The sequence below is a fragment of the Gouania willdenowi genome, chromosome 16 (assembly GCF_900634775.1).
Source record: "Gouania willdenowi chromosome 16, fGouWil2.1, whole genome shotgun sequence".
Taxonomy (NCBI): domain Eukaryota; kingdom Metazoa; phylum Chordata; class Actinopteri; order Blenniiformes; family Gobiesocidae; genus Gouania; species Gouania willdenowi.
The window spans coordinates 30,592,403-30,618,672 of NC_041059.1; the positions used below are offsets into that span (position 1 = coordinate 30,592,403).

The 26,270-nt window shown below is 38.2% G+C and overlaps 1 protein-coding gene across 3 annotated transcripts in view; it reads left to right on the forward strand.

Annotated features, from left to right (window-relative positions):
• Positions 1–26,270, forward strand: part of vps13b (vacuolar protein sorting 13 homolog B) — a 399,448-nt gene that overhangs the window by 286,038 nt on the left and 87,140 nt on the right. For all 3 annotated transcript variants that reach the window (XM_028469709.1, XM_028469708.1, XM_028469710.1), the window contains exons 38-41: positions 1,673–2,068; positions 15,062–15,264; positions 17,230–17,446; positions 20,245–20,429. In XM_028469709.1, coding sequence (XP_028325510.1) covers positions 1,673–2,068; positions 15,062–15,264; positions 17,230–17,446; positions 20,245–20,429 — 1,001 coding nt within the window. The remainder of the gene's footprint in view (positions 1–1,672; positions 2,069–15,061; positions 15,265–17,229; positions 17,447–20,244; positions 20,430–26,270) is intronic.

Genomic DNA, 26,270 nt, shown 5'->3' on the forward strand with positions numbered 1-26,270 from the left:
AAAAAAAATTCTCAGGCTCTCTGTATAATTACATTCTAAAACAGTGCCATACCAAATGTGCCATGCAGGTAACAACATTATAGGTAGAAACCACAACCTGAACCCAAGAAAGTGGCTGGGTGTTGATCAGAAATAGCACGACTAAGAATATATGGATTATGTTCAATGTGAGACCATGAAATGGAATAATCACAACAAGTAATCGTTTACTTAGTAACGGTTGGGTGTGTAAATGTAATAAATTACTTTACTTCTTTTAAAAAGTACTTAAGTACAAGTAAAATTACTGATTTAGGAATATACTCAAAAAAATTACAAGTACCCATAAAAACAACTCAATTACAGTAACGTGAGCACTTGTAATTCATTACTTTGCTGTTTGTGTGGTCTTTGTTTAAATTAGTACATTTGCTTAAAAAGCTACACTTCTGATTGGTTTTTACTCGTGTTGTTTTGGCAGTGAAGAGCTTTAATTCCATTTTAAACCTTGTATTTTTGTTACTGTCCCAGTTGTATTGAAACAGCCGTGAGGTTTACTGAGGGAGAGACAGAAACCGAAAAATACACTTCATAACATAAGGGGAAAGAGAACAAGGAGGCGAAAAAACATGAGTGGAAATCAGAGGGACGCAGATAAATGACTGCACACTGGCTATTTATTTCACCGCTGGAAAGTCTCTTGGTGATAAGTCGAGTGGAAATGATAAGCTACATTGCACTGCAAATTCCATCCCTCTTTCCTCCCAGTTATTCACTTCAGACACTATTCCATTTGACCATGTCGTGTTCTCCTCCAGGTGTGTGTAGTGTGTGTGTGTATTCACACGAGTGTACACACATGTCTGCCTCTCTTGGCAGTCCTCCCCTTCATGCCAGTCACTCTACTTACCTGGGAAATGAGCAGACAGGAGGCCTAAAGCCCTTTAAAAGCCTCCAAACACAGGGGCCTTGATGAGACCGTGAAAAACAGCTGCACTTGTTTTCAGCTGCTTCTCTTTCCCATGATCATGACCAAGTGGAAAAATAGGATAATGGAAGTGGTGTAAAACGGCATTGAGTTAATTCATGTGTCTCCATAAATTCCAGTCAAGTGTTTGAAGAGAGCAGCACAAGCAGAAAGTGGGAGCAAGTTCCATTGGGAAGAGAATAACAGGATTTATGTGGCTGGCATGAAGGAAAGATTCTCTTCTGCTATCCTGTCCTGTGGCATCAAGGTTCAACTAAAATTACAAACAGCAATTGTGTATATGTATGTATAGATATAAATGGTAGAAGGTGATTGAGCCTAAATCCAGCTGTAAAAGTGAATTGCTTCCAAAGCGATCAGGAAGGAGGGGCTAAAACCTGAGAAAAACATATTTAGTCAATTCTTTGGTGGTGTCTTCTTTTGTCAAGACCAAAGTGAGGAAGAGCCAGAATAGCAAAATAGTAAATTAAAGTCATTGACACTCTTGCATCCTACTTTACACTCATTTAAACATGTAAATCAATGCATTATTACTACTGTACTATTGTTTGGGACTAGTGTTTTTGTAAAGTTTGGCATGGTCAGCCTCCAAACCAATTTTCTTATACTTTCCATTTTAATTCTCTCATTTATTCAACAGGATTGTTAATTTGCTGACTGTGCAGTTTCATATTTTCCCCAACACTTGTCATCCTCTCCCCCCAGCTGAACTGGATGTCAAGCTCTCACGTCCTGTGAAAATCAATCCCACCTTGGCAAAGTTTGAGCAGGCCAAAGCGTACCTGGAGAAAGTCCTACCTAACCACACATGGGACATGTCCAGCAAAGTGCAATCTGCTGCTACCACCCCTCAGTCTTCTCCTGTGAAGACCATGCACAGGACGTCCCCTCCCCGATCAACCATGTACCACTCGGCCCCCTCCCTGGGTGAGACAGGGGCCATGAGTTCCTTGGCACTGTCCTTTCATAAGGTCTCCCTTTACACTGCCCAGATATTTGTCGTCATGGAGATGGAGGACAATCCACTGAGGGCCAGTTTAACAGTGTCATTGTCAGCCATGACTGGGAATCTAAACATGAAGTTGGGACCAAGGATACAAGGTGAGGAATAAACACACAAACATGTTTTCAACCTTTCATGGGTTGATGAGTTTTCCCTATTTTTTTAATGATGTAATGACGGTTTTACTCTACTAATGAGATGGACAGCTTTTCAAAGTAAAGTTGCTGCAATTTTTATTATTACAGTACATGACAAGTTTGAGGAACTGATACATTTATATTTTATATAGTTTCTAAATGGAAATTTTCTTTTTTTTTTTTTTTGCTGAAAATGGTTTTAAATTTAAAAACCAACTGATTTCCAGACCTGCTATCATTCTAAATGTGCTGATAGGTTTCCATTATTCAAATGAACTCTTTGCAACTCCATTACAATTACAATTTAGCAGACGCTTTTATCCAAAGCGACGTACAACACGAGCAGTTAGGGTTAGGGGATTTGCTCAGCATCTCACAGTGATGACCCAGGTTGGATTTGTTGCATTATGTTTAATCTCTAATATTTTGAACATTGCTTTATTTTGTCGCTCAGAGATTCACCTTTTGCTAACAAAGACCTTAAACCTTAAATTAAATTAAACTACATATCATAACAAAAATTATCTAACTGTCAATCTAGTAACATTATCCATATTAACCTGCTTTATTTCAAGGTACTGTCACTTCTCTTGACTAAACCCTTGAAACAGGTGGGGCCACATTGGAAACCAGTGGAATGACTTCACCCTATTTGGCAGATCTGATATTAAAGTAACCATAGTGTTAGATATTTGTTCTACACTGCGAAATGTCCACAGACAGGAATTTATCCATGAAGGCCTTTGAAAACAAAACCCAATTACTCAGAGCTTCAAATATCTAATGGCGAAATGGAGGGGAGAACAAATTGTTCTTTTTCATGTCATCATGTATTGGTGTATTGGAGGCAACCTTACCCATTCCACAGCACTCCTACATTTGTTACTCATTTAGATAAGACATAATGAAAAAGGAGACAAAACATAATCTTATGCAGACATCCAAAACTCAACTTTGTATTCACATTTAATTCTACATGGTCAATGAGTGCATGGATGATTAGAAGGACATGAGGGATACAACGATGAGTCACTTTCCACTGAAAAAATGCATTTCCTTAAACTGTGAAAGCCGTTTCTAACAAACAGCAATGATTTTAGTGCAAATAGTATTGCTTCATTTTTGTTGGAATCGTTAACTGTAGAGTGAGATGTTTGTGGAGCTAAAGTTGTGTGTCTTTGTGCCAGTTTGCTTACGCAAGTATAAAAGACAAAGCTTTGTTTTTCTTTTTTTTTTTTCCAATATTGATGAGGATGATTTCATTAAGTGAAGGAAAGCCTGTCAGTCATTCCCCCACAGCTTAGAAAGAGAGAAACAATTTACATTTAAAAATATGCAGAACACAAAATGTATGATGCTGAGTTTGAGCTGGACTCTGAACATAACATTTATAACAACAATCAAAACACGTATTACTGTATTATATCCTTATCTGTAATGCACTTCATTAGCAGAATTTAGTACTAAAAGTTCTCTGCAAGGAACTCATTCACTGCCAGCCCTTTTCACAGCAGCCAACCCCATAGTGCCGGGCATTTTTGATGATTTTCACTGATTTTTTTTTTAAGACCCACAGAATATTTTGTACTATGACAATCTGAAACCAGATTCTGAAAGATCAACGTCTGTAATTTTGTTTCTAGCTTGTTCCATTCTTCCGTAATCAGCAGTTGAATAGAGGCAAGTTTCACACAAATCACCAGTTTGTTACAAAAAGCTGAGACAAATGTATTTTTCTGAAAAAACCTATCAGTGACTTTGAAGCATTTTTTTTTTTTTTTGCCTTAGGGACACCTCAACATTGGTTTCCTTCTATAAAACTACAAAAACAACACTGAGACTGAGCTTTGGTGGCAACTTTATTATCATCATGCTATCTAGGTCAAAATTGAATGGATGTCTTACTATATTTTGGCCGTCCTCCAAGTCTCTCCCCCCGTCATTCTCTACACACGCAACTTCCTCTTCCTCCCGGACATGCCGAGTCTCACCGCCCTGTTTTTTGATCGTTTTATCTCAACATCACGACACTCTCAATAGTCCACTTAGTTCCACACATGCTCTGGTTGAGTGTGAGCTGCTGGGAACTTCAGCATCAACTTTCATAGTGTTATTTTCTGTCTTGTAAACTTCTTTCCTCTCCATCTGAGCTCTGCCCATCACAGGTGATCTCTCATCCAAAGGTGCGCTGCTGCCACCTACATGTCACCAGTTGGTCACTACATCATGGTACAGGCTCGATATTCACAGGAGAGCTTCGTCACACTGTCTCCTAGCAACCCCAGCCAAAAAACACAATTGACGTCTTTAGACGTCTTTGGCAGTCAGTGAGTTAAGCAGTAGCTCAAAAACGTTCATCATGTCTTCTTATTATTGAAGATGTTCTTTTTTCAGACATTAAAAGAACAAAGAAAGTTTCAGCAAATTTAGTGTAGTAATATCTGAGAGTTGGCTCAAATGCGGAGGGTTTGATTTATTCAAAACTAACAGGACTGATTAAAAAAGGCGGTGGGGTTGACTCAGATTTGAGGTGTGTCCAGTGTGTAGCACGTCTGACACTGTAAATGATATAACGAATGTTTAAGGACACAATAACTCTCACCCCACTCTGGCACCTGGTATTCTCCATGGTCTCCCATCCAAGTCATAACCAGGCCTTGCTTAGCTTCCGAGATCTGACGAGATTAGGCAAAGACAGGCAGGTATGGCCACAATAAATGGTTCATGATAAAAGCTGCCTCCAAAACGTCAGTAGCCTCCATCGCTGTTTTTTTATATATCCATTCCTCTGACTTACCACAATCCTTGATGTTGAACAGGCTTTAATACTTTTTAGTATTATATAAATCTGATGTATTATTATTACGGTATATCAGCCAATAGAAAAATGAAAATGTAATAGCGGAGTTCCAACTCATAGAGGCCAGTCACTGTTACATTTTTACAACAAAATATGCCAAATTGATTCTTTGAGTTGGACAAGAATCAATAGTTACTCCTTAAGAAGTAGTGTGTTAGAGCAGTGGTTCCCAAACTGTTCACAGTCCCGTACCCCTTCAGACATTTACCCTGAAGCTATGTACCTCCTACTCCTGCATACTTAAAATAATGTAATGTCATATACAACGTAGCCCTACAGCACAAATCTGGCAGGAGAAAGTTAAAAAGACAGGAAAAACTTTACCAAATAATTCAGTTGTAGATAAATCAGCTAGGATATCTCAGATATCTAAAAACACAAATTTAGTGTATATTCCACAATATTTGGAGAATCACAGTTTTCAACACAATTATTTAACACAATTTCCACAAATTAAATAAAAATTGGTCCTTATCCCGAAGTTATGGATCTGACTTGCCAACTTCCCTTACTAAAGAATCCATGTTTAACTGAACTATCACGGTGATTAGTTCACCATTAACCCAACACGAAACTACCATATTGTGCTCTTTTGGCTGTAAACAGAGGCTAAACTCGTTTCAGCTGCCCACAGCAATAGTGCCGGGTCAGGAAATGCCCATATGTTGTGACGTCACGTGGGAACTATATATATCTGAGCCTGTTGTCACGTGACTGCCGTAAAGCGAAACGTTCTCCAGGCATTCTCCAGGTCACATGACCTAATGAAAGACGGTTCATCTCTCCAAACTAACAGAAGTTCCAAGTTTGGTGGTCACCTACCAGTTTTTGCATTTTTTTTTTTATAACTGTTGGGGGTCAACATGAGTCCATGTCTATCTCAACCAAAATAATTTGCAACGTAGTGCTGTACACCGAAAGCACTTGTTCTAAAAGAAGACCTATCATACTGTACATAACATATCAGCACTGGAATAAGCTATATCAATGTGACAATCCAAGCAATGCTTATGATACCTTCATGGCCACATTAGTTATGCTATATGAGAAAAGCAGTCCTTTAAAACAGACACAAGGTAACATTTTAGCAAGACTTGGATTTCTAAGACTGCATGCAAAAAGAAAATAGCCATGTTCAAGATGTTTCTAAACTGAGAACTACACAAGCATGAGGTAAGTATAAATCACATCAAATCAAATTGGTAAACATTATGAGAAATAGTAAAAAGAAATATTTCCACGAAGGATTGGAGCAAAGAGTAATACTAAAAAATAAAATAAAATAAAAATAGGCTGTTCTAAATCAAATAATAAAATAGATTACCAGACTATTTGATTATTCTTATTGTTTTCTAAAGGATGATGATTTGGTGGAAAGGACATCAAACTGTGCTAATAAATTTAACAGGCTGTTTGTGAACGTTGGACAACACCTAGCTAAGGAGATTGTTGAGCCAAGAAACACAGATGATCCCAAAAAATAGTCGGTAGTCATTCTGTAGCTAAAAAGGAAAGAGTTTGCAATGTTAAAATGTTAATAATAACATTTTCTACTGATTGCTTTGACATGAACAAATCATTGAGTATTTCACAAAACCTTTAAACCTTTCAATCATTTCAAGGTGGTGTAATTTTCACTAATGTGAACACAACAAAAGTCATCCCCATCTATTAGTGGCAACAACCAGTTTCTAGCTACAGACCAATACCATTGCTCATTGCTTTTTTTATTATTAGCAAAATGTCGAAAACTTCTGCTGTTCTCTATAGAGCAAAAACTTTTTCGGTCAAAGTTGATTTGATACATTTTTTTTGTTCCCTTATGGATCCATATATGACATATTGTCTGGAAGTTTGAGGAAACACTTCTAAAACTAACACTGAACCAAGATTTTTAATTACAAAAGAAATGTATATGTATCATAACAAGATCTAGCTACTACGCACTCACCAACAAATGTCATCATTTAGTGCAGTCTTTCTCAAATGGGGGTACATGTACCCATTGGGGTACGCAATGGCACTACAGGGAAAAATTAACAAATGAAAGTATTAAAAATATGGGGTTTTATAATGTTTATTTTTTTTTGTTTAAAATTATAATTGTACTAAATATTACCAGCAGCATACAAAACAACAAAAAAAAACACAAAAAAAGAGAAAAATATACTGAATAATAAAAAAAGACAGACAGATAACAACAAAAAACACGAAATGACGGCACAAACACACACACTAAGAGAGAAAAATATTTACTAGTACCAGCAACACACAAAATGACAAAAAAGGCGCACTAAGTGAGAGAAAAATACACAAGAACACTACAAAATACACAAAAATAACGTACAAAACAACATAAGAAACAATCAAACGGCACCAAATACACACACACTGAGAGAGAATAATTTAAATAATACCAACAACACAAAAACGACAACAAAAACATAAAATAAGGGAAAAATATACTGAATTATAAAAAGAACAGCAAAACACACAAAATGACTCAAAATGATGATAGAAATGATCTGGATTAGAACATGAACTGAAAATACAATACATAAACATTCAGGAGGCACTAAATACTGTTTCATTCGTTATTTACAAAATGAGATTCTTTAAAATGTGTGTCATCACTCATTCATTCCATCATTATGATCTATAGTTGTTTTTTCAGAGAATTCTGAACAAAAATGTAGTCAAAGGTTTGATAAGCCCTCATGTAGTGTATCACAAACTGCTCAGACTATATAAAAAACTTTAATACTTTACTCAGTTTGTATTACTAGGCTGTTTAAAATCAGGGAAAGCAGATATGAATTCAAAGGAACAGTTTTCTGATGTAAGCCTCAAACAAACAGATGTTTGTCAGTCATCGGGGTGTGATGATAACTGCTAACAGTAATAAACATCTCATTTTTGTATGAGTGAGTGTGCGCAGGGGTAATAATGTTTTAATCCATCTTAATCAATGTCCAAAGCGATACCATCACCAGAAGTCCTGCAAGTATATGGGCCGCTAATGTACGTTCAAAGATATCCAGTTTCTGTTACTCAGTGGGTGTGAAGTGGCTCACTGGACCTGATGATCATTTGTTTTGTTTTTATGTCGGGATTTCTTCTACGTCATTTAAACTGCTCAGCGGGTGAAAATAATGTTTATATAATGCGTAATTGTTACACATTTAAGTGACATTAACAAAAACTTGCAAGTTGACAGTTTTTTAAGACATGGTGAGAAAGACATTTTGCCTTTGCAGAAATACAAGGACAGGGCAGGAAAAAGACTCCCCAAGCGCGTGCATCTGTTTCACAGATGTTGTTGTATAGGGTTACTTCAGATAAAATGATTGTCAAAAATGTTAATTAAAACCTCAAACAATTTGCGCTTTGTTTACTCAAATCTGCATAACTGTAGGGTGACACGATACTCGGGGCTGCTGCGGCGTGCTGATTTTCACCAGCTTTTCAGCTTTCATCCTGCTTTGATGTGTTGACTCGGATAAACACGCTTGACTCCAGTTGCAGCCCAATGGAAAAAGACTGTTTAGAGACAATTGAGCCAATACGAAAGCTAATCCTCCCCCACACACAATTAGCCTTCAATCCACCACTATTTTTAGAATTATTTGTTTAACACACAATCACACTGTACAGTGGGTTTGTTCCTGGAATTGTTTATGGTAAACCCAATGAGTGAAGGGAATTTAGTCATCCTCGGCTTGGTTCGAACGGTTTTGATATACAGGTGGTTGTTGTGCCTCAAAATTACAAAATGTTATGAAGCAAGACATACTTTTTTTTGCCAGAAATCTGGCATTTGTGTGCTACTAGCACTTTTTATTGTTGTATTCTTCAAAGTACTTGTTTCTTTTGTTTTTTTGTTTTGGATAACGTCACCCCCATGTATCTTTTTCACAACATGCTCAGCCTTCGTCCCCTGGGGGTTTTGCCACATAGTGTTTCCAGATTTGTTGCTATTGAAAGGAGACAAAACTGTCTCCAATTACACGGACAGATTGCCAGTGACAATAGATGTATCTGCTGACTTCAGGGCTTCACTGCACCGTCTCCATCACTCACCACTTTGGGTCAGCTCCGTACCTCAGGAAAGGGATCCCCTGGTGTTTTTCAATGATAACGCTTTGGATGCCTGTTCTCTAAAGGTTTAGCATTTGAGCTGCCAAAATAAGTCAGTAGCAATCACCCCCAAGGGAGAGGCTGAACATGAAAGATGTAAGGCAGCAGAGTGTAGATGTACTACTGCTTCAGTGTGTACTGACGATGCCAACTCTTAAGGAGAACTAAAAAGAAGTGGAATAGAAGAGAAAGATATACAGCAAGGGTCAATGAAAAAAGAAAGAACAATTAAAAGCTGTATGTGTCATTAATTAAACGCACCCTATCCCACCATTTCATCATCATCGTATATCCATAGCCATCATCCACCCCCTACTCATTCCCAAAACATCTGGGGTTCTGTACCTGGTCATGGCAGCCCCCTCTTCTACCCTCTCCACAGCCCTGCTTTGCCAAGGGACAAGATGGAGAGAGAGGGGATTAGGTTGACAGTGAAGTGTGTTACCAGATCCTGTGTTAATGAAAAGCAAGTGGAAACCCAACATTCCTCCCCCAAATCCACTGCTCACCTCTCCCCAAGGTAGAGGGGCATTTATAGTTCAATGGGTGAAAGGAGGGAGGTGGGCAAAGGAGAGATAACAGATGTCTTGGTGACCATGAAACAATACCCTCTCTAATCTTTCAACTCTTCGCCCATTGAGTGCCATGATTTTTCAAGAGTGGAACACTCACAGGAGGACTTTGTATATATGTATAATATAAAATATGCACACATACAAAACTGTTTCCTTGGTTTTGGGCTTCTGTAAATGAGATGTGCTCCTCTATCAAGATAAACCAGGATATACTGGCTGTCATGTCTACAACTGTTCCATTGAGCTCATCACAAGCAGAAAGCAAAGTTTTAGGTTTTGAACTGTTTGATCATTTTTAACTCGTGAGCCACATTTTGGTTTTCAGTCTTTCTAAAAAGCTACAGTATTACCAGTAGTTGCTCATGTGAAAAGTAACTATAGACTGTAAAATATACATAACTGAACAAAATGTTAAGTCTAGGGGGAACATTTTAAAAGTTCCATTGTTGTGCTGGCATTTCACAACAGTGAGGTATGTAGGTAGAGCTTGAAAATGGAAGGAAGAAACAGCATTGTCAGACAAAAACTATGATGGGCAATTTATTTTTGAAAGTGAAAACTTATAAAAATTGAATTTACTTCAATATGTTTAGAATGACACCTCTGATCAATAAAATAAGATGTATTTTTTTTGTCCAAATTAACTCTGTTTCCTAATTATGCTCTAAAGTTCTAACTCGGTATGTTCCTGTAATTTTATAATGACTATTCAGAGTAGTAAGTTCCTGTATACAGCTGTTTGGATGTGGTTAAAAGTGCATAGTGACAGAGAGAAGTGCTCTTGTTTTCTGGTAATCACTTTAATTGCACAACATGTTTTCCATTGCAGGACGTTGTTATCTGCTGGAAACCACTACATATTATAACAAACTAACCTCTTTGACCTAAAGCTGAGCCTTTGAGCTCCGATCTCAATGCATTGAAATTATTAGCCATAATATGAATAAGTATTGTTAACAACGGAGGCCTTCTTTTTTACTTTTTGCCCCCAATTATAAACAGCAAAAACTCGACTTTTAGGAAAGGGATGTTTTTTCTATATTTGATTGAGATTTAAATAAATAAGTAAGTAAGTAATCTTTATTTATAGAGCGCTTTTCACAGGTAAAAAATTACAAAGTGATTTAAGAGAACATGGAAGAACAGTAACAAATAACATGGGAGACAAGAATGGGAGAATTGTGGGTCGCCAAGATTTGAGCTCATCTATACACAGTACCTGTGTTGATATGTCTTTCTTTGTTACTGAACTGTAACTCATCAGCATTCATCACTTGCTTTATGATGTGAACATGACAGATTGGGTGATACACAGCTTCCTGCACTGTGCTATTTTGGCTGACAGTATCCCTCACTACAAAACCAGTTTCCTCCAGCGTCCTATAGTGGTGTTGTGGTGAGTGATCAGTGTATTTTTGTGGTGAGCGACTGTATATAACTCTTATTACGCCTACTATCCCAGAAGGTCTTCAGAGGCCTCTGCTAGTTATATGAGGACTCCTTTAGATTTCTTCTAATTGATACCAGTATGTCACAGGGGATAAATCAGCCAGCCAGTGGTCAGAAAGGGGCTGCCAGGGAGAAACCGACATGGTAAATCAGATCCTATCTAATCTCACCCTTGTGTTTGCCAGAGAGCGTTTTACTTCAGAAAGATTTCCATTCATCCTGTTTCCCACCACCCACATAGATTCTCTAGTTTCATAGGTTGTAGGGGAGCATGAAGCTAAGGTGTTTGCTGCTTTCCTGACTTTCTTTTATGACACTATATGGTGTGAAGATGCAAGCTGCAGCTGTTTGTAGCATTTTAAGGTTTATTTTCTTAAATATGCATGGTCATTCTATAATGCTGATCAGTCAATGTGTTAGTTTTACCTAGACTTTTAGTGGTGTCCTACAATATCATTCATTATCTAGTTACGAAAACGTATGTAACAGGTAGCCCCACCATGGAGAGGAATAAACTACCTTATTAAAGCAACATACTGGTACTCAGTTCTTGTAAATACAGCTTTTGCCGTCCCTAGCATGTCTGTATGTAACTGTGTGTGTTTTATGTTTTAAATGATTTATGTATTTGTCCAAAATGGATCTTTCTGGAAAATGAGATCTTGTTGTCTCTAATGAATAGGGATGTGAATCTTTGGGTGTCTCACGAGTGGATTGAATTCCGATTCTTAGGATCACAATTCGATTCAGAATCGATTCTCGATTCAAAAAATTATACAAGTCATAGTGTGTTAAGGCAATTTATGGCATCAAAATAATACAGTTTGTATAAGATCATTTTAAATAAACTTATTACAATGATGTGATCACACAAAGGCAAACTTAAGACACAAGGTAACATTTATTCATGCTAAACAAATAAAAACTTACTGTACAAAAAATAACCAAAATAAAAGCTTAGGCCAGTTGCCCCTTTCTTCCAGTAGTAAGTCTCAACTCTCAGTGACTACAAACATAAATTCAAGGTATGCAAAAAAAAAAAAAGAGTGGAGGGGGCCTGGGGGGAGGTGGGTACCGTGGGCCCCTCAGCTTCTTAGTGCACTGGGGCTACTGGCTGAGTCAAATTAGAATTTAAAAAAAAATGTTATTATATCTTATTTCAATATTAATATAATGTTTTCATCTCTTCATCCCATTGTTCTCTGTGTGTATACTGTCGGGTTATCACATTGTTTTTTTTCCAACATACAAGACAAAAGACAGGGACAAAACAACAATCTTTATTTAGGTTTATGGATCGATTCAGAATTGTGGATGATAAGAATTGCAATGGCTGCAACATTCATAAAGAAACTAATAAGATGACAAATACATTTTAGTAAATGCAACTAAAATACCTTATACCCACATTAAAACCTATATAATTGAAACAAAAATTCAATGTAGGGAGTACTCTGATGTACAGATTATATGTGCCTTTCTTAGAGTTAAATGGTTCAGCCTAAATCTGGCTGATTCGAGGAAATACATGTGAGGCCTAGAAGTGTGCAGTGTAAGGAACAGCTAAGACACTGTGCAGAACCCTAAAACTCCCAGAGGAACAGAGCTCGGGGATGACAAACATTCCACCCCAAGAGTGTGAGAGAAGGATAAAAATATAGTTACCGGTATTTGCTCTGTATTTTTCTTATTGCACTTGTGTGTGGTCGAGAGCCCTCCCCCTTTTTGACTTTTTATTGCCTATTTTACATTTCTCTTCCTTCCCATTAATCTGTCTCGCTTTAAGTATATTGCCTTTCCAGCTCAAAGACTTTAAGGAAAGACTATTTCAAACGTACTATGAGTCTCCTTCTCTTAATTCCCTCACTGCTTCTTTGTACCATGTCCTTAGCTATTCCCTGCTAAGGCAAGACTTAACAGCTGATTAGCGTAATGTCTTTGGCTTGTCTACTAAAACATCTTTTAAGGACAACCCACAGATGTAATATTACATAGGGGAAAAGCAGGAATGTAGCTGAAAGAAGAATGGAGTTCCTGATGAAGAGAGAAAGGGATTCCCCCTCATTAAAAGTGCTTATGTGAGGGTGCTGGCTGCTGCTGTGGCTGCTGGCTTTAGCACCAGGATACTGCGGTCAACTGGGCTGTAAATGAAACGTGCCATTAAAGAAGAATGTTCTACGAAGTGTGTGTGAGAGAGAAAAAAATCTAATTTGTTTACCTACATAATTGTCTTTTGTATTATCTGTGTGTAAGTGAGGTTTCAATAGGCGCTACGTGCCGTTTTGTCTACTTTTACCTCGGTTGTGCTCTTAGATATGTTTGGGAAAGAGTTCTCTCTGCTGTCTAATAAATCGCAGTCATGAAAATAAACCCAATGTCCACTTTTCAGTAAGCAATCATTAACAGCTCCATCTACACGCAACGCAGCTAAAAAATTACCAGCTGAACAGCCAACTGGTATCAACATTGACTTTCCTAAGAGAAATGAGTCATCCCAGTATAATAAATAAGTCATCCTCTCTGTCACTGGACCCCACCCTGTTTTTTTGGACTTCAATTGATGAATAAGATGTTCCTTAGACATGTCTTAGGTTATATTTCCTCTCGCACTTGATCCCAAAACCCATGTCTATCAGTTCATCTGCTCATTCATCACCTCTGTCCAAATCCCACTATGAGACTTTCCATTTCTCCTCCTGAACTCTGTTCATTCCCTTTTACCCGAAATGAACCTCTGGCTTCATCCTTATTAATTATAGTGACAATGTGCAGTTTATTATTTATAAGATAGCTGGCTCTTTGGTTTAAATAACAATTAGTAATATTATAATTCTTCCCACAATTGAAATGCATCACCCTCCCCACTTCCTTCAGAGCGATTAAAACATACAAAAAAGAAAGCTGCCATTTTACTGTAACCTTCAGGAAACTTCTAAGAATGTGTTAAATATCTGTAGGTGATTGTTTGTATTGTTTTCATTACAGATTTAAAAGCTTCTTCTTGTTTTAATTTTCTGTTGGCACACAGTTCTTTTATGTTTAAATAATTGTCAAATGACTTTTCTAGGCAATCCAAATGGACTGTTTATATTGCTGCAGCTGCAGCTTCAAACACATCAGCACACCCACAATTGATAGAGTGGGGTTTGATCTGATGCGATTCTGTAGGAATGTAGGGTGTGACAGTTGTCAAGTTTAATGGAAAATGCAGAGTATGAGTTCCATATTTAGGTCAGTTTTTCTTCTTCTTTTGGTTCTATTAGGATTAGTGGGTGTTTGGCTGCTTTCTGGGTTAGAACAGGCATAAGTGATCTTTTAGTTTATCATCTCTGGGAGACCTTCCTACTTTTCTTTTATAGGAGATCATTTATGAGATTGGTATTACGGTTATTGAAAATACTGCTTGTGATCACCTGTAGAAGGTAAGATTTGTTGATTGGTAACTTGGGAACTTATTTACTGTATTGTCAGAATTTTTTATTTTCTGGTTTTGAAAATCATCCACGCATGTGAAGCTTCAACTGGCACTGAGAATGTTTTTGAAATTGTTCAGTTTAGACAAAATAAGATTAGTGGCTTGTCATGCACTGGTCATGCACTGCCAGCCGCATTATTATCACTGTATCTGTAGAGTGCTATGTCACTATATCAGCTTTGGTTTAGGACCAACACACTAATAATCTACCCTTCATAGTGGTGGGATACTCAATAAAATAAAATATCAGTCTTTTTTTTTTTTGTTTGATGTGTCATGGCATATTTTGCTGGTTTGTTAAAAAGTGTTCAAAAATGCAATGTTTTTTGAGTCTTCATATTTCTTATATCTAATGTATTTTACTGATAAAAATATTTATATTTAAAATATCTAGATAATGTTGGGTGTCATCATTATTAGGATCCTTAAGTGCTATATTTTGCTCCTTGTCTTGTCAGATGCTGTTCAGTCTGCATCACTGCTGCTGGATTTCAAAGATGTTCTGGTAAAAACAGGACTTAAAGACCGGAGCTCCATTTTTCTCGGACCATTTTCCTGCAGCAGCTGCTTGGAGGCTAGATGGTGTCGACACAGTGGCAGTCCTGGACCTGAGCCTGGTCCTCCTAAACTCCTGCTAGACCTAAAGGCTGGTTTAATTCAGGTTTGTGTCCCACTACTACATCCCTGATGGTGGGGTATCTCACCCAGTGTTGCACATTGTTGGTTTGGGCCATGATTGCTCCCTCTGCACAGGGTTGGACTCCAGGCCAAGCTCACGATCTGATGCTGCCACTTATTAAAACCTCAGCGAGAACGTGTTCATTGAGACCAAATAAAACAACAAGCAGTTTTCATATATCAGTACACATTAAGCACTGCTCTTACATCCGCTTCTTTTTAATTCTGCTTCTATCCTTTTTCGGGTGACGTATTGACAGCAAGAACGCATGCCGTTATTCCACTGCAGATTTGAGTCACTTTTGCTGCTTCACTGATGGAATTTTATGAGAGTATTTTTAGATAATGAGGGGATTCGTTTTTGTTTTTTTTTCTTTTCTTATGCATGCTTTTTTCCTGAGAACTTACATAATGTTCACAGGAAAAATTCCCCTCTCAAAATAAATTCTCAAAAAGACATTAATAGTAATGTAATATTCCACATTTCTTCCATCAGGGATACCCCCTCCACACATGCACGCACACACACACACACACACACACACAAATTGCAGGAACATTAACAGAAACATCCCTGGCAGCCCAACATTTAATACGTAATAAGACATTTCCCTCAGCAAATATTGGAGTGTGTGGTGTTATAATCAAGTGCTGTTCAGAAACCACTCACATTCCATCCCATTCCCTTTTCTCATACTCCTTTTCCAACATTTGTAGGGAAAAATCCCCAAATTTTCCTGTTTTGTCAGTTCAGTCATAACCCACAGAGCTAGCTGGTGAGCAGCCGGCAGGAGGGCAGGCGGCTCCGTGTGTGAAGTTTTTGACTCACAGATTCCGGATTTTTAGTCCAAACCTCAGGCAGACTTGCTTTGATGAAGCCTAGGAAGGGGAATACCGTGTATGAGGAGGATGTAGGCTTGTGTCTGGTGGTAGTAATTGGGTTGTAAATTGGTGGTGATGTGGGTCAACCTTAGAGCTCATCTTCAGGCTATAGGTCAATCAGAATTAGTCATGCAGTAATTGGGTGTTACAAGTGTTCTTTCCTTTCAAGCTTTATTTCCTCCTGGTTGTAATGATATGGCTTTATTTCAAAATACTTGAAAGCAGAACTAAGTAACTTTTTCACCTTAATAAATCATTCTCGTTGTCCCTGTGAGGGTAATACAAGTGTTTATGGGATGATTGGGGGGTCTTTTATTTCTCCCTGCTGTCTCTGGCCAGAAAACAGCACTTGCAACTTTCCTGCCTCTGACCCGGTGGCAAGACGTACTGCTTTATGACAGCTCAATACAAACTATTACTAGATTATGACCAGCCCCGTGGCTGCCGTGGTTGTCTACAAATTCACTTTTCTCAAACTTAAATCATGGCGGAGCCAGCAAGAAAAAGGCACAGAAGACCTTTGTCTAAAGAACGGAGCATATCCATGCAGTGACAGCTCAGCAGCAGCACACAGCAATCACACACATTGTCGTTGTGGCAACAGGCACGCACACACACACCCGGTGCTCCATCAGGTAGCACACAAACAAATATCCATCCATTTATCCATCCATCTATCCATCCATTTTCAGAGCCGCTTTGTCAGCACACAAACAAACACATCACACATATTTCCACACTCCCGTCCGTATTACTCCCACATCATTCATTTACTTTAGTTGTCTCTCTTCCTCATACTGTTCACATGGTCACATGGGACTATATGTGTGAAAGCACCCTTAGAGTCACTGTTGTATTAGGATTTTTCAGTGATCGGTTGCTACCATCTTGCCCCACCCTACAGCATGTAGCTGTGGGGTGGGGCAGGCGACGGGGGGTTAAGGAGTTTTTACGTAATGACATAACCAAAAGAGACCTTTAGGGGGAGTGCTAAACGTAAGTTACTTAGTTCTGCTTTAAGTGTACAGTACTCCTCAAATCTTTTCTTTCTTGTTTTGCTCTCTAGATTTTTTGGGGACAGGAACAGTTCAACTGCTTGAAGCTCATAGAGGAGCACCTTCGCACCAATGTGTGCCTCCAAAGGGAAGATTTGGCTCAAAACAGTGCAAACAGCAAAGTTTGCCACAGCCAGCCTCCTCGTTCCCCGGCCACACCTTCACCTCGGACAGAGCACAGCTCCGATGACTTACGGACAGGACAGTTCCAGTATATACAGGACACAGGTGAATGTACCTTACCTTTGTAGTCTGCTGGGGACTGTCTCAGGTTAAATGTTCTGCTTATTGTCACTACTGTACTACTCTTTCTTCTTGCTTCAACGCTATTGAATCAGTTGACAGTGTTTCCGTTGTAGTGCTGCAGAAGTCCTAAAAACAAGTGACTCGTGGCATTCAGGTCTCTGTTAAATATTCTCACTCCTACAATATTTAGGCATTAATTCATCGTAAAAGTCTTTACCTGCAAAAATGGTTGAATATATTGTCATAATAGGTCAGGCATACTTTTTTTCTTAACTTGGTAAATATCCTCTGACGACGGGAAATGTGTGAAAGAGAAAGAGAGAGGCTGCTTGGTGAAGGAATTGGGAGTTAAAACAGAGGAGGCAGAAGACATATATATGTTCCTAACATTAAAGCCACACTTATAGACCATGTAGACATTTCTATTTTATTGTTTTTTGTGCTATGCATGAATGTATTTCTCTTTCTGTATCACAATGACATGGTTCGTAAACAAATGACAGTACAAACAGTAAAAGAGTAAATATGAATCTTTTCTCGTCTTTAGTTGCAGTCAATGTCCCACATAAACTAAGGCGTAAATTACAATTGACATCCTTTACTAAATGACATCGTCTTTAGCTATAGTTAGAGCAGAGCATCCCTCCAGAGGACCCTGTTATATTGAAAACATGACTAAGCATTTGAACTGTTTTATCAGTACTTAATGACACTTGGACTTGTCATTCTGATGGCAGTGACATGTTCATTGACACAGATACTTACAGTACTTTTGACAGATGAACGAAGGATTTTGAGCTATTTGTTTTGCTATTTGTACAACTTGTTTTGAGGAATGAACTTACTGTTGTGCAAATGTTGAGGATGATTCGAGAAATGAATCAAAGCGACCGAAAAAAACTCTAAAACTTAAACTATAGTGATACACAGTGTGTACACAGTAGTGAAGCAGAACAATCTGTCAGCAAAAAGCAGCAGATGCAGAGGTCTGAGGATCTGGATGGACATAAAACAAAACATTTGTGACTCTCATATTGAAGCTCTAAAACCGTCTGATTTGTCTGCTACTAATAAAAAAGTTGTACACTTTGAGGAAAATAAAGACGTTGGTCAAAGCCTTTTTCTGCTCTAAATGTAATTCAGATGTATATTTTTAATAATGATCTCAGTTTGAGAGCCACCATTCAAGTCAAACATTCTCCAAACAGCAGCACCTGCAAAAGCACTTCCCTGCTTTTGCAGGTGCTTCACATGTGCTTCACATGTTTCAGTCACTTACTGCTCACTCCATGTGAACAGAACATGTTTGCAACTCACACACTGTCAAACTGCAAGGTTCACCCAGTGGACTCATACCTTATTGTTTTTTTTTAACCAGACATTGCAGTCATCCTTTTAGTTCCTGATTCTACCCTCGCCTGTTACCCATTTCACATTGTCTATTATGAGAACACTTTTATATTTAACCTTTTCCTTTTATTAATTTTACCAAGAGCAACCATTTAGATGAATTATTTAGAGCAGTGGTTTTCAAACTTTTTTGGTTAAAGTACCCCTTTCTCTTACTTTTGAATCCAAGTACCCTCTTATGTCTGGCTAGACCATTTTGCTCAGAATTCTGTAAAAAAAACAACAATAGAACATAATAATGAAATGAGTTAGTGACGACACACATTTTAAAGAATCTCAATTTCGTAAATAAGTTGAATGAAACCGTATTTAGTGCCTCCTGAAAATATTTATTTTTATAGTTTTAATCATTTACGGTCATCTGCCTCCTGATGTGGAACCAAGACTGACTCTTGTATGTTCAGTTCATGTCCTAATCAAGATCATTTCTATCATTTTGTGTATTTTTGGTGTCGTTTTGTGTATTTTGTTGTTGTTGTCTGTTCTTTTTATTATTATTCCCCTGCTACAAAGTGTGGAAGGAGGATATAGGTTTGAACTCCGTTCGTCCGAGTTAAAGGGGACAGCTTTTCTCAGAAACTGTTTAAGATAGGATAACCAAATTCGGTGTGTGGCTTCAGGGTTTGTTCAGTGTAATTGTATCTTATTTTCTGTGTTTTTGGTGCATTTTTTGGAATTTGTTGTTGTTTGTCTTTTCTTTTCATTATTCAGTATAATTTGATCTTATTTTTTGTGTTTTTGTTGTAGTTTTTGTTTGTTGTTAGTGTTATTTTAAATATTCTCTCAGTGAGCGTGTTTTTGGTGTCGTTTGATTGTTTCTAATGTCGTTATGTATGTTTCTCTGTTATTTTTGTGTAATTTGTAGTGATCTTGTGTATTTTTCTGTCTTTGGTGTCATTTTGTGTATTTTGTTGTTGTTTACTGTTCTTTTTATTATTCAGTATATTTTTCTTTTGTTTTTTGTGTCTTTGTTGTTGTTCTGTGAGTTGCTGCTAATATTTAGTATGATTATAATTTTTAACTAAAAATAAACATCATAAAACCCCATATTTTAAATGATTTCATGTATTCATTTTCCCCTCTCTGTCTCTCTCAAGTACCCCCTGTAGTGTCATTGCGTACCCCTAGGGGTACACGTCCCTCATTTGAGAAACACGGATTTAGCAGATACTGAGGTTTCATGTTGTGCCATTGACTGTGCCAATATTTGTGACTTTGTCAAATTTATCATGTAAGCCTCTGTTGGATAGAGCTTCTCCTCATAATCGCTAAATTGTCAACTTCATAATAACTGGGTACAGGTTTGGATCCCTGCCTCCATCTGTTAAGCAAGGTCAAATGTTTGCCTAATTGTCTTGTTTTTCTTGCAGGTTTGAGGAGGATGCCAGGACCCAATGAGGTGGTGTTTTACAGTGAGACAGAGGACAGCCCAGGGGTGATGCTGTGGAGATATCCTGAGGCTCGTGTCCTTACCTTTGTCAGGATCACACCTGTCCCTTTTAACACTACCGAAGATCCTGAGATCAGCACTGCAGACCTGGGAGATGTCTTGCAGGTAGAAACCATGCCACTAGCTACAAGTTGTTGTAGCGCCAACACCATGGTACAGTTAATAACAGGAATATATTCTATTTAGTGACTCTAGTTTGTTTTTTTAGCCTATGAAACACTCAGAGAAAACCTGCCTTTACTGAGGAAGAAGATACAGACTAGGGCTGGGTAATATGGACCAAAACTCATATCTCAATATTTTTTCTCAAAATGGCAATATACAATATAAAGCCCATCAATTCAAATTAAGTCTGACCAGAAAGACAATTCTTCAATAAATTTGCTGATGCAAAATGCCAAACAAGCTCATTTATTAACCAACAGTTGCAAAATATGTGCCACTTTATTCTTTTTCTCCTTTAAGGGACAGCACGTGTGAGTGAGTTCTGTAGTGTGCTCTGTTTAGGGGAAGGTCTGGGTTAGAACACACTCAGGTATCCATCTAACTGGAAGTGGAGAAAGTAGTATTTTGATACAAAACAAGCAATGAAAAACATGTATATCGATATAACCTCCTCAGGGATGGGTTAAATGCAGAGGACAAATTTCATAGATGTAATAACATATATGACCAATAAAGGCGAAACCTCCGATTTAATCTTTAATGGGCGATATTGTAATTTTCTATATTGCCAAAATAGAAAACTTGATATACTGTATCTTGAATCGTGATATATCACCCAGCTCTAATACAGAGTCCACAAAGATCAGAGCTTTATTTCCTGACTATTCAGCTCAGAAGCAGTGTGCTAACCTCGCTACCACAGAGCAGCTCATTTTTCCCTCTAAGTCAGTGGTTCCCAGCCTTTTTTGGGTCGTGACCCCATTTTTTATATTACAAATTTCTGATGACCTCAGAGACATTTTCTCTCTAGAATGACTTTTTGATCATGTTTTTAACACAGGATTAGTGCACAAAGATGCAAAAGGTGTTTTTACTGCATTTTATTTTATTTTTTTAGAATTATATTTGATTAAGTCAAATATAATTTGTTTGAGATTGGGTGTGGTAAAGAATAATAATTAAATAATAATAATAATAATTAACAATATATATCTAAATATATTATTTAATCAATATATTTTTAGCAATTACTAGACATTTCAGGCAACCCTATGGTTGAAAAACCTGCTGTAAGTTTTTCTTTTTTTTTTGTTTTTTCATTGAAAAAAATCCTGTGCGTGTTCAAGAATTTCAGATAATGAAACATGTTACAAGTCAGTCGACTCACGCCGGCTAAGGTGTGTTGTATTGTGTTCATTCAAAGAAAGCATTCAAATCTTTGAATCCGCTTTCCTGATGTAGAGGTTAAAACCTGCTCAAACGAGGCATTTCTGTACCATGACTCATGTGAACTCCAATATTCTACATGTTCTTGAGTGACAGAAACCCACACAGTCCTTCCAAATAAGTAATACATGGTGAGGCAGCTGTGGAAGTCATCTGGCCTACTCCAGTGTGAATAGCCAGGTGTCTCCATCCCAGATGAGGTTATCTTTTGGCAGGGTGGAGCAGCTACCGAGCCTTTGGGGCCTCAGTGGGGGACAGGACATCCCGTTCTCCTCCCAACATCCATTCCCCTTTACCCTGTCCAACCTATTGCTCCTAATGTCTCCTATATTATGTCCTTTTTACACAGTTTTAGAATATTTATGTTCTCCCTGCAGCAAAAATTCAGTTGTGTTTTTTTTTTCGATATCGCTGGCACTACAGAAGCAACAGCCTTTGGGAAATGTAATGTATGGAGACCAAAATAGCCTGAGTGGAAACATAAGAAAAGCTAGAATGGTGTTTTGTCACCTTGCCGACTAAGCAGAGCCCAGCTGGCCTAAAGTGTTTCGCCTGACATTGAAAAAAATGAACACTGTTGAACTGGTTTTAGATGGAATTCTGCATGTATATATAAGAAGCAGCTGCAGACCGACTGATCATTTATTTGCTCAAGCACTGCTGGTTCCAGCAATGATGGCGATGGTAATAAAACATGCATTTTTGTAAGAATTGGTAAGTCTTTATTAGAGGTCCGACTAATAAGGTGGAACTATAGTAAAGCTCACCAGAGTGTTGTAAAAGGACTCACTGACTATGATGAATTTATCATTCGAGTCAGAGTTAATCAAAAGCGAATGTTTTTCTGAAATTAATGACACTATTAGGTTTTATTATATATTTGAAGACCTTTTTATTACCTAATCAAGCCTTAGGGTCGGGTTACCTTACCCTGTCAGACTTCTCCTCTTTTACCGCATCCTCCTTTCATCATTCCCGTTCCTCCTTTGCCCCCACAATCACTTTGTCTGCCACAAAGATGTTTTTGGGTTTTTGTTGGTGCGTGGGGTCAAGAGAGACGAGCTATCAGGGGGAACTGCAAATGCCAACTGTAGTCTGTAATAAGCAAAACTCTAAAGCTGCTGATTGGCCATGTATTGAGTTACAGCAGAGAACAGAAGGAGCTGATGACTGTATATAGAAAGTTAGAGGAAGATGCAGTGATAAATAGGGTTGGACTAAGGCAAGGGTTCTGAATGGGAGTAAAGCCGTTGGAAATAAGAGTGGGAGGAAGAAATGGGGTGAGATGAAACAAGAGGAGGGTCAAGACACATGGAGATCGATGTCACGGAAGGAGACGCTGTCTTTTGCTACACTTTACAGTGCTTACAGAAGCCTCTGTGTAAGCAGAGCTCTTTGAAAACACATTTTCTTCGGCTCAGGGGACAGAGAGTTGATTAATCACCAGCAACCTAAAGAAAAGCAGATACATGTAGGTTTGTTATTAGCTGGCAGTCATTTAAAACATGCACGCTTAACACAAAACCCATCTGACATACACACCTGTAATCACACAGAACACATTGAGGTATTTATGTTACGGTCAGTTCATTATACTTTAATGTGTGTACAAAATATCTAATGCTTGTGAGTTGTATGCATGTGATTTTAGTGAACAATTGGTTTCTCCCTTCCCTCCTGTCCTCGTTAGATCATGTGGTATGGCTTTGACTCCACTGTCAAATCTGTTGGAAGTAATCAACGAATCCAGCTGCCAATGGAATGGCGGTGAATTGAGAAGGCGATGAGCAACGTAAACTGAAACCATATTATATGGAGATTAGACGTCAGTGTAGTTTGTAGTACCTAGAGCTGAAATCGAAGTCCATGCATTTGAAAGTAGAAAATCATTATTTTACCAACCAATCTGTTTCTTTTAATAGTGTTGATTGCAGGGAGAAAAAAAACTCAACATTAAGAAGGCCACCACCAGTACTTCATCCTCACCCTCAAGTGTCACCCACTACAAGTGCAGTGGGCTACTCATAAGAATCCCAATGCTCTTCTAAAGGGAAAATGTATCTTTGCGGAGATCACTGTATATACAGTGCAGTTGTACAATCACCAATACCTCAATGTGAAAGCAAGCATAGCAAAGAGTGGAAGGTTTTACAGTAACCTTGTTAATCCACTCAATTATATACAATCATACAACTATTTCAAAAAATAACTTAGAATAACTAATTCCAAAACTGTATATAGTGCTGTTGATTGATCCTAGTCCAACTCTTGATATTTTAGTCAAAGTATTTAAATTTTGTATATTTTGTTGTAAAAATGTAAGAGTGACTGCCCTCTATGGGTTGAAACCCAGCAATTACAATAAAATGTTGCTGAGAATGATTTGTGGCTTCTCACGTCACTGTTAGCCCCGCCCCTCTAATAAAAACTGGCACTTGTGGACTCTGCAATCTTTGGTGAGTAGATTGGATTGAGAAAATTGTGAATGGAGAGTTATAGTGAGTATTGGATATCTAGTTAGCATAGCATAGATTGTTCTATGGAGATTTTATAGTATTGACTGGGTGTGTCTTAACTTCTCCAGGAGCCCGCCCATAATCAAGGCGGTTTTTTGTATTTCCCCCTAGTGGCAGGTCAGCCAAAACCTGCCTGAGGCTTAATTACTCTTTAAAGGTCCCGTATTATGCTATTTTTCATCCATCTTCGTTTGTTCTTAGAACCCCAAAAACATAGTATTTGAGATTTTTTTTTTGCCCAAATTCACCTGTTTTTCAGAGTTTTAGCCCCTTGAAAAGTGACTTTCTGAGCAGTTCTAAAAATGGGCTGTTTTGGGGCCTACTTATGCATATTCATGAGTAGGCGTGTTTGTAGATGCTGACTCCACACAACGACTGATCACTAGCAATTTTCTTTTGCTATTCCCACATTCTTGTTATTGTCTTCAGCAACAAAACTGCACATTACAGTAAAACACTTTGCTATTTAAGTGGCTATTGTGATTGTGAGTCAGAAAAACACTGTTTCAGGGTGTGCGCGCCGTGCGACAGCAGCAACGGAGTCAATCAGATGAGTCAGCTGCTTCAAACACTCACCAGAACTGCCACGTCGCTTTCTTCTTCTCCTCCTTACCACTACTTATGACAGAAATAGTCCATTCAAAGTGATAGTCCACTGTTTAGTCCAACCGCTGCGTCGCATTGGGTCACAAACACGTCAGATCATCTCAAAGGCGAAACGAGGCGGTATAACGGATACTAAAAATGAAACTGATTGTAACTGCTCCCAGGGCGCTACACCGTGGCTGCCCACTGCTCCTCAGGGAGTGGTTAAATGCCGAGAACACATTTTGTGTATGTAGCTTTACATATATGACAATAAAGTATAATGTATATTCTATATTAAACTACAGTGTTTGTTTTACTTGTGAGATAGTTTGAGAGGGAGGAGCTCACATTTTTATAGGGTAGGAGGAGCCAGGATTGTCAGGAAGAGGAGTTTCAGCTCTGTGATGTCAAATAGCGAGAAAAATCCAACTCACCCATTTGGAGCTGACTTTTTACAAAATGTGGAATAACAAGGGAGGGAGTTACTAACTTATCTTATATTGTGGCAAACGTGGTATCGCAAAGATGGAGATATTTTCATAAATGACATTTGATTCATTAAATTATGAATGGTCATCTGCCTCAGAGGAGGATGATGGGAAGGAAAGAGGCCTGGATACATCAGTGCAAACCAGACGTCCTGATATGAAATGATACAAAGTCGCAGTAATATAGAGACACAGTAGAGTTCACAGGAGTCACACTTGTTTGTCATCAGTCAAAGCTTTTGGGTTCATTGATTTTAAGGCTTTTGGCCATTGTGACAAAGGTTTTCCTTAATACAGGAACTATGTGGGACTCAGTTAATGAAATGCTTTAATTATTTTCAAGACTGAGAAGAAAATTTGTTCTAAAGAGAAGGGAAATGCAGCCATAAAATCCAAAACACAGTAATAGCTTGGTTTGTGTTCCAGAGGAATTTCATTTACTTTACATCAGGACTGCAGAGAGCCGGAGAAAGTGCGGGAAGGAAAGCGAAGGCAGTCATAATTTCTCAGGCCTCTAAAATTACCATGTGGCCAGGCAGAGATGGAGGCTGATAGATTTTGAGAAATGGAAAGTGAGAGGCATGAGGAAAGAAAAGAAATAAGTAAACGGAACGAGTGTGTGTGTGCATTTTAGTCAGCATTAAGTTGTTTGTTCTCTCCTTTTCTTTAGCAGCAGGTGGACAGATGGGTTTTCTTCACATTTTCATCATCACTCACTCTCCTCACGCTTTTTATTTTTAACCCATTCCTAATTCTAGCCAGCATCTCCTCTTTCCTGATTAGATTGGGGGGGGGGGGGTGCTTGCTTATCCCAGGAGCAGATCATATTAACATTTGGTAAAATCAAGATTTCCTGCATTTAAATACTTGTGGTTTCCCAACTGTTTCCAGTATCTCAAAGGGGGAATTCAAACCTGCTTCCATTACTCAAAGTCAAATTGCTGTTTTTACATACAGTGGAA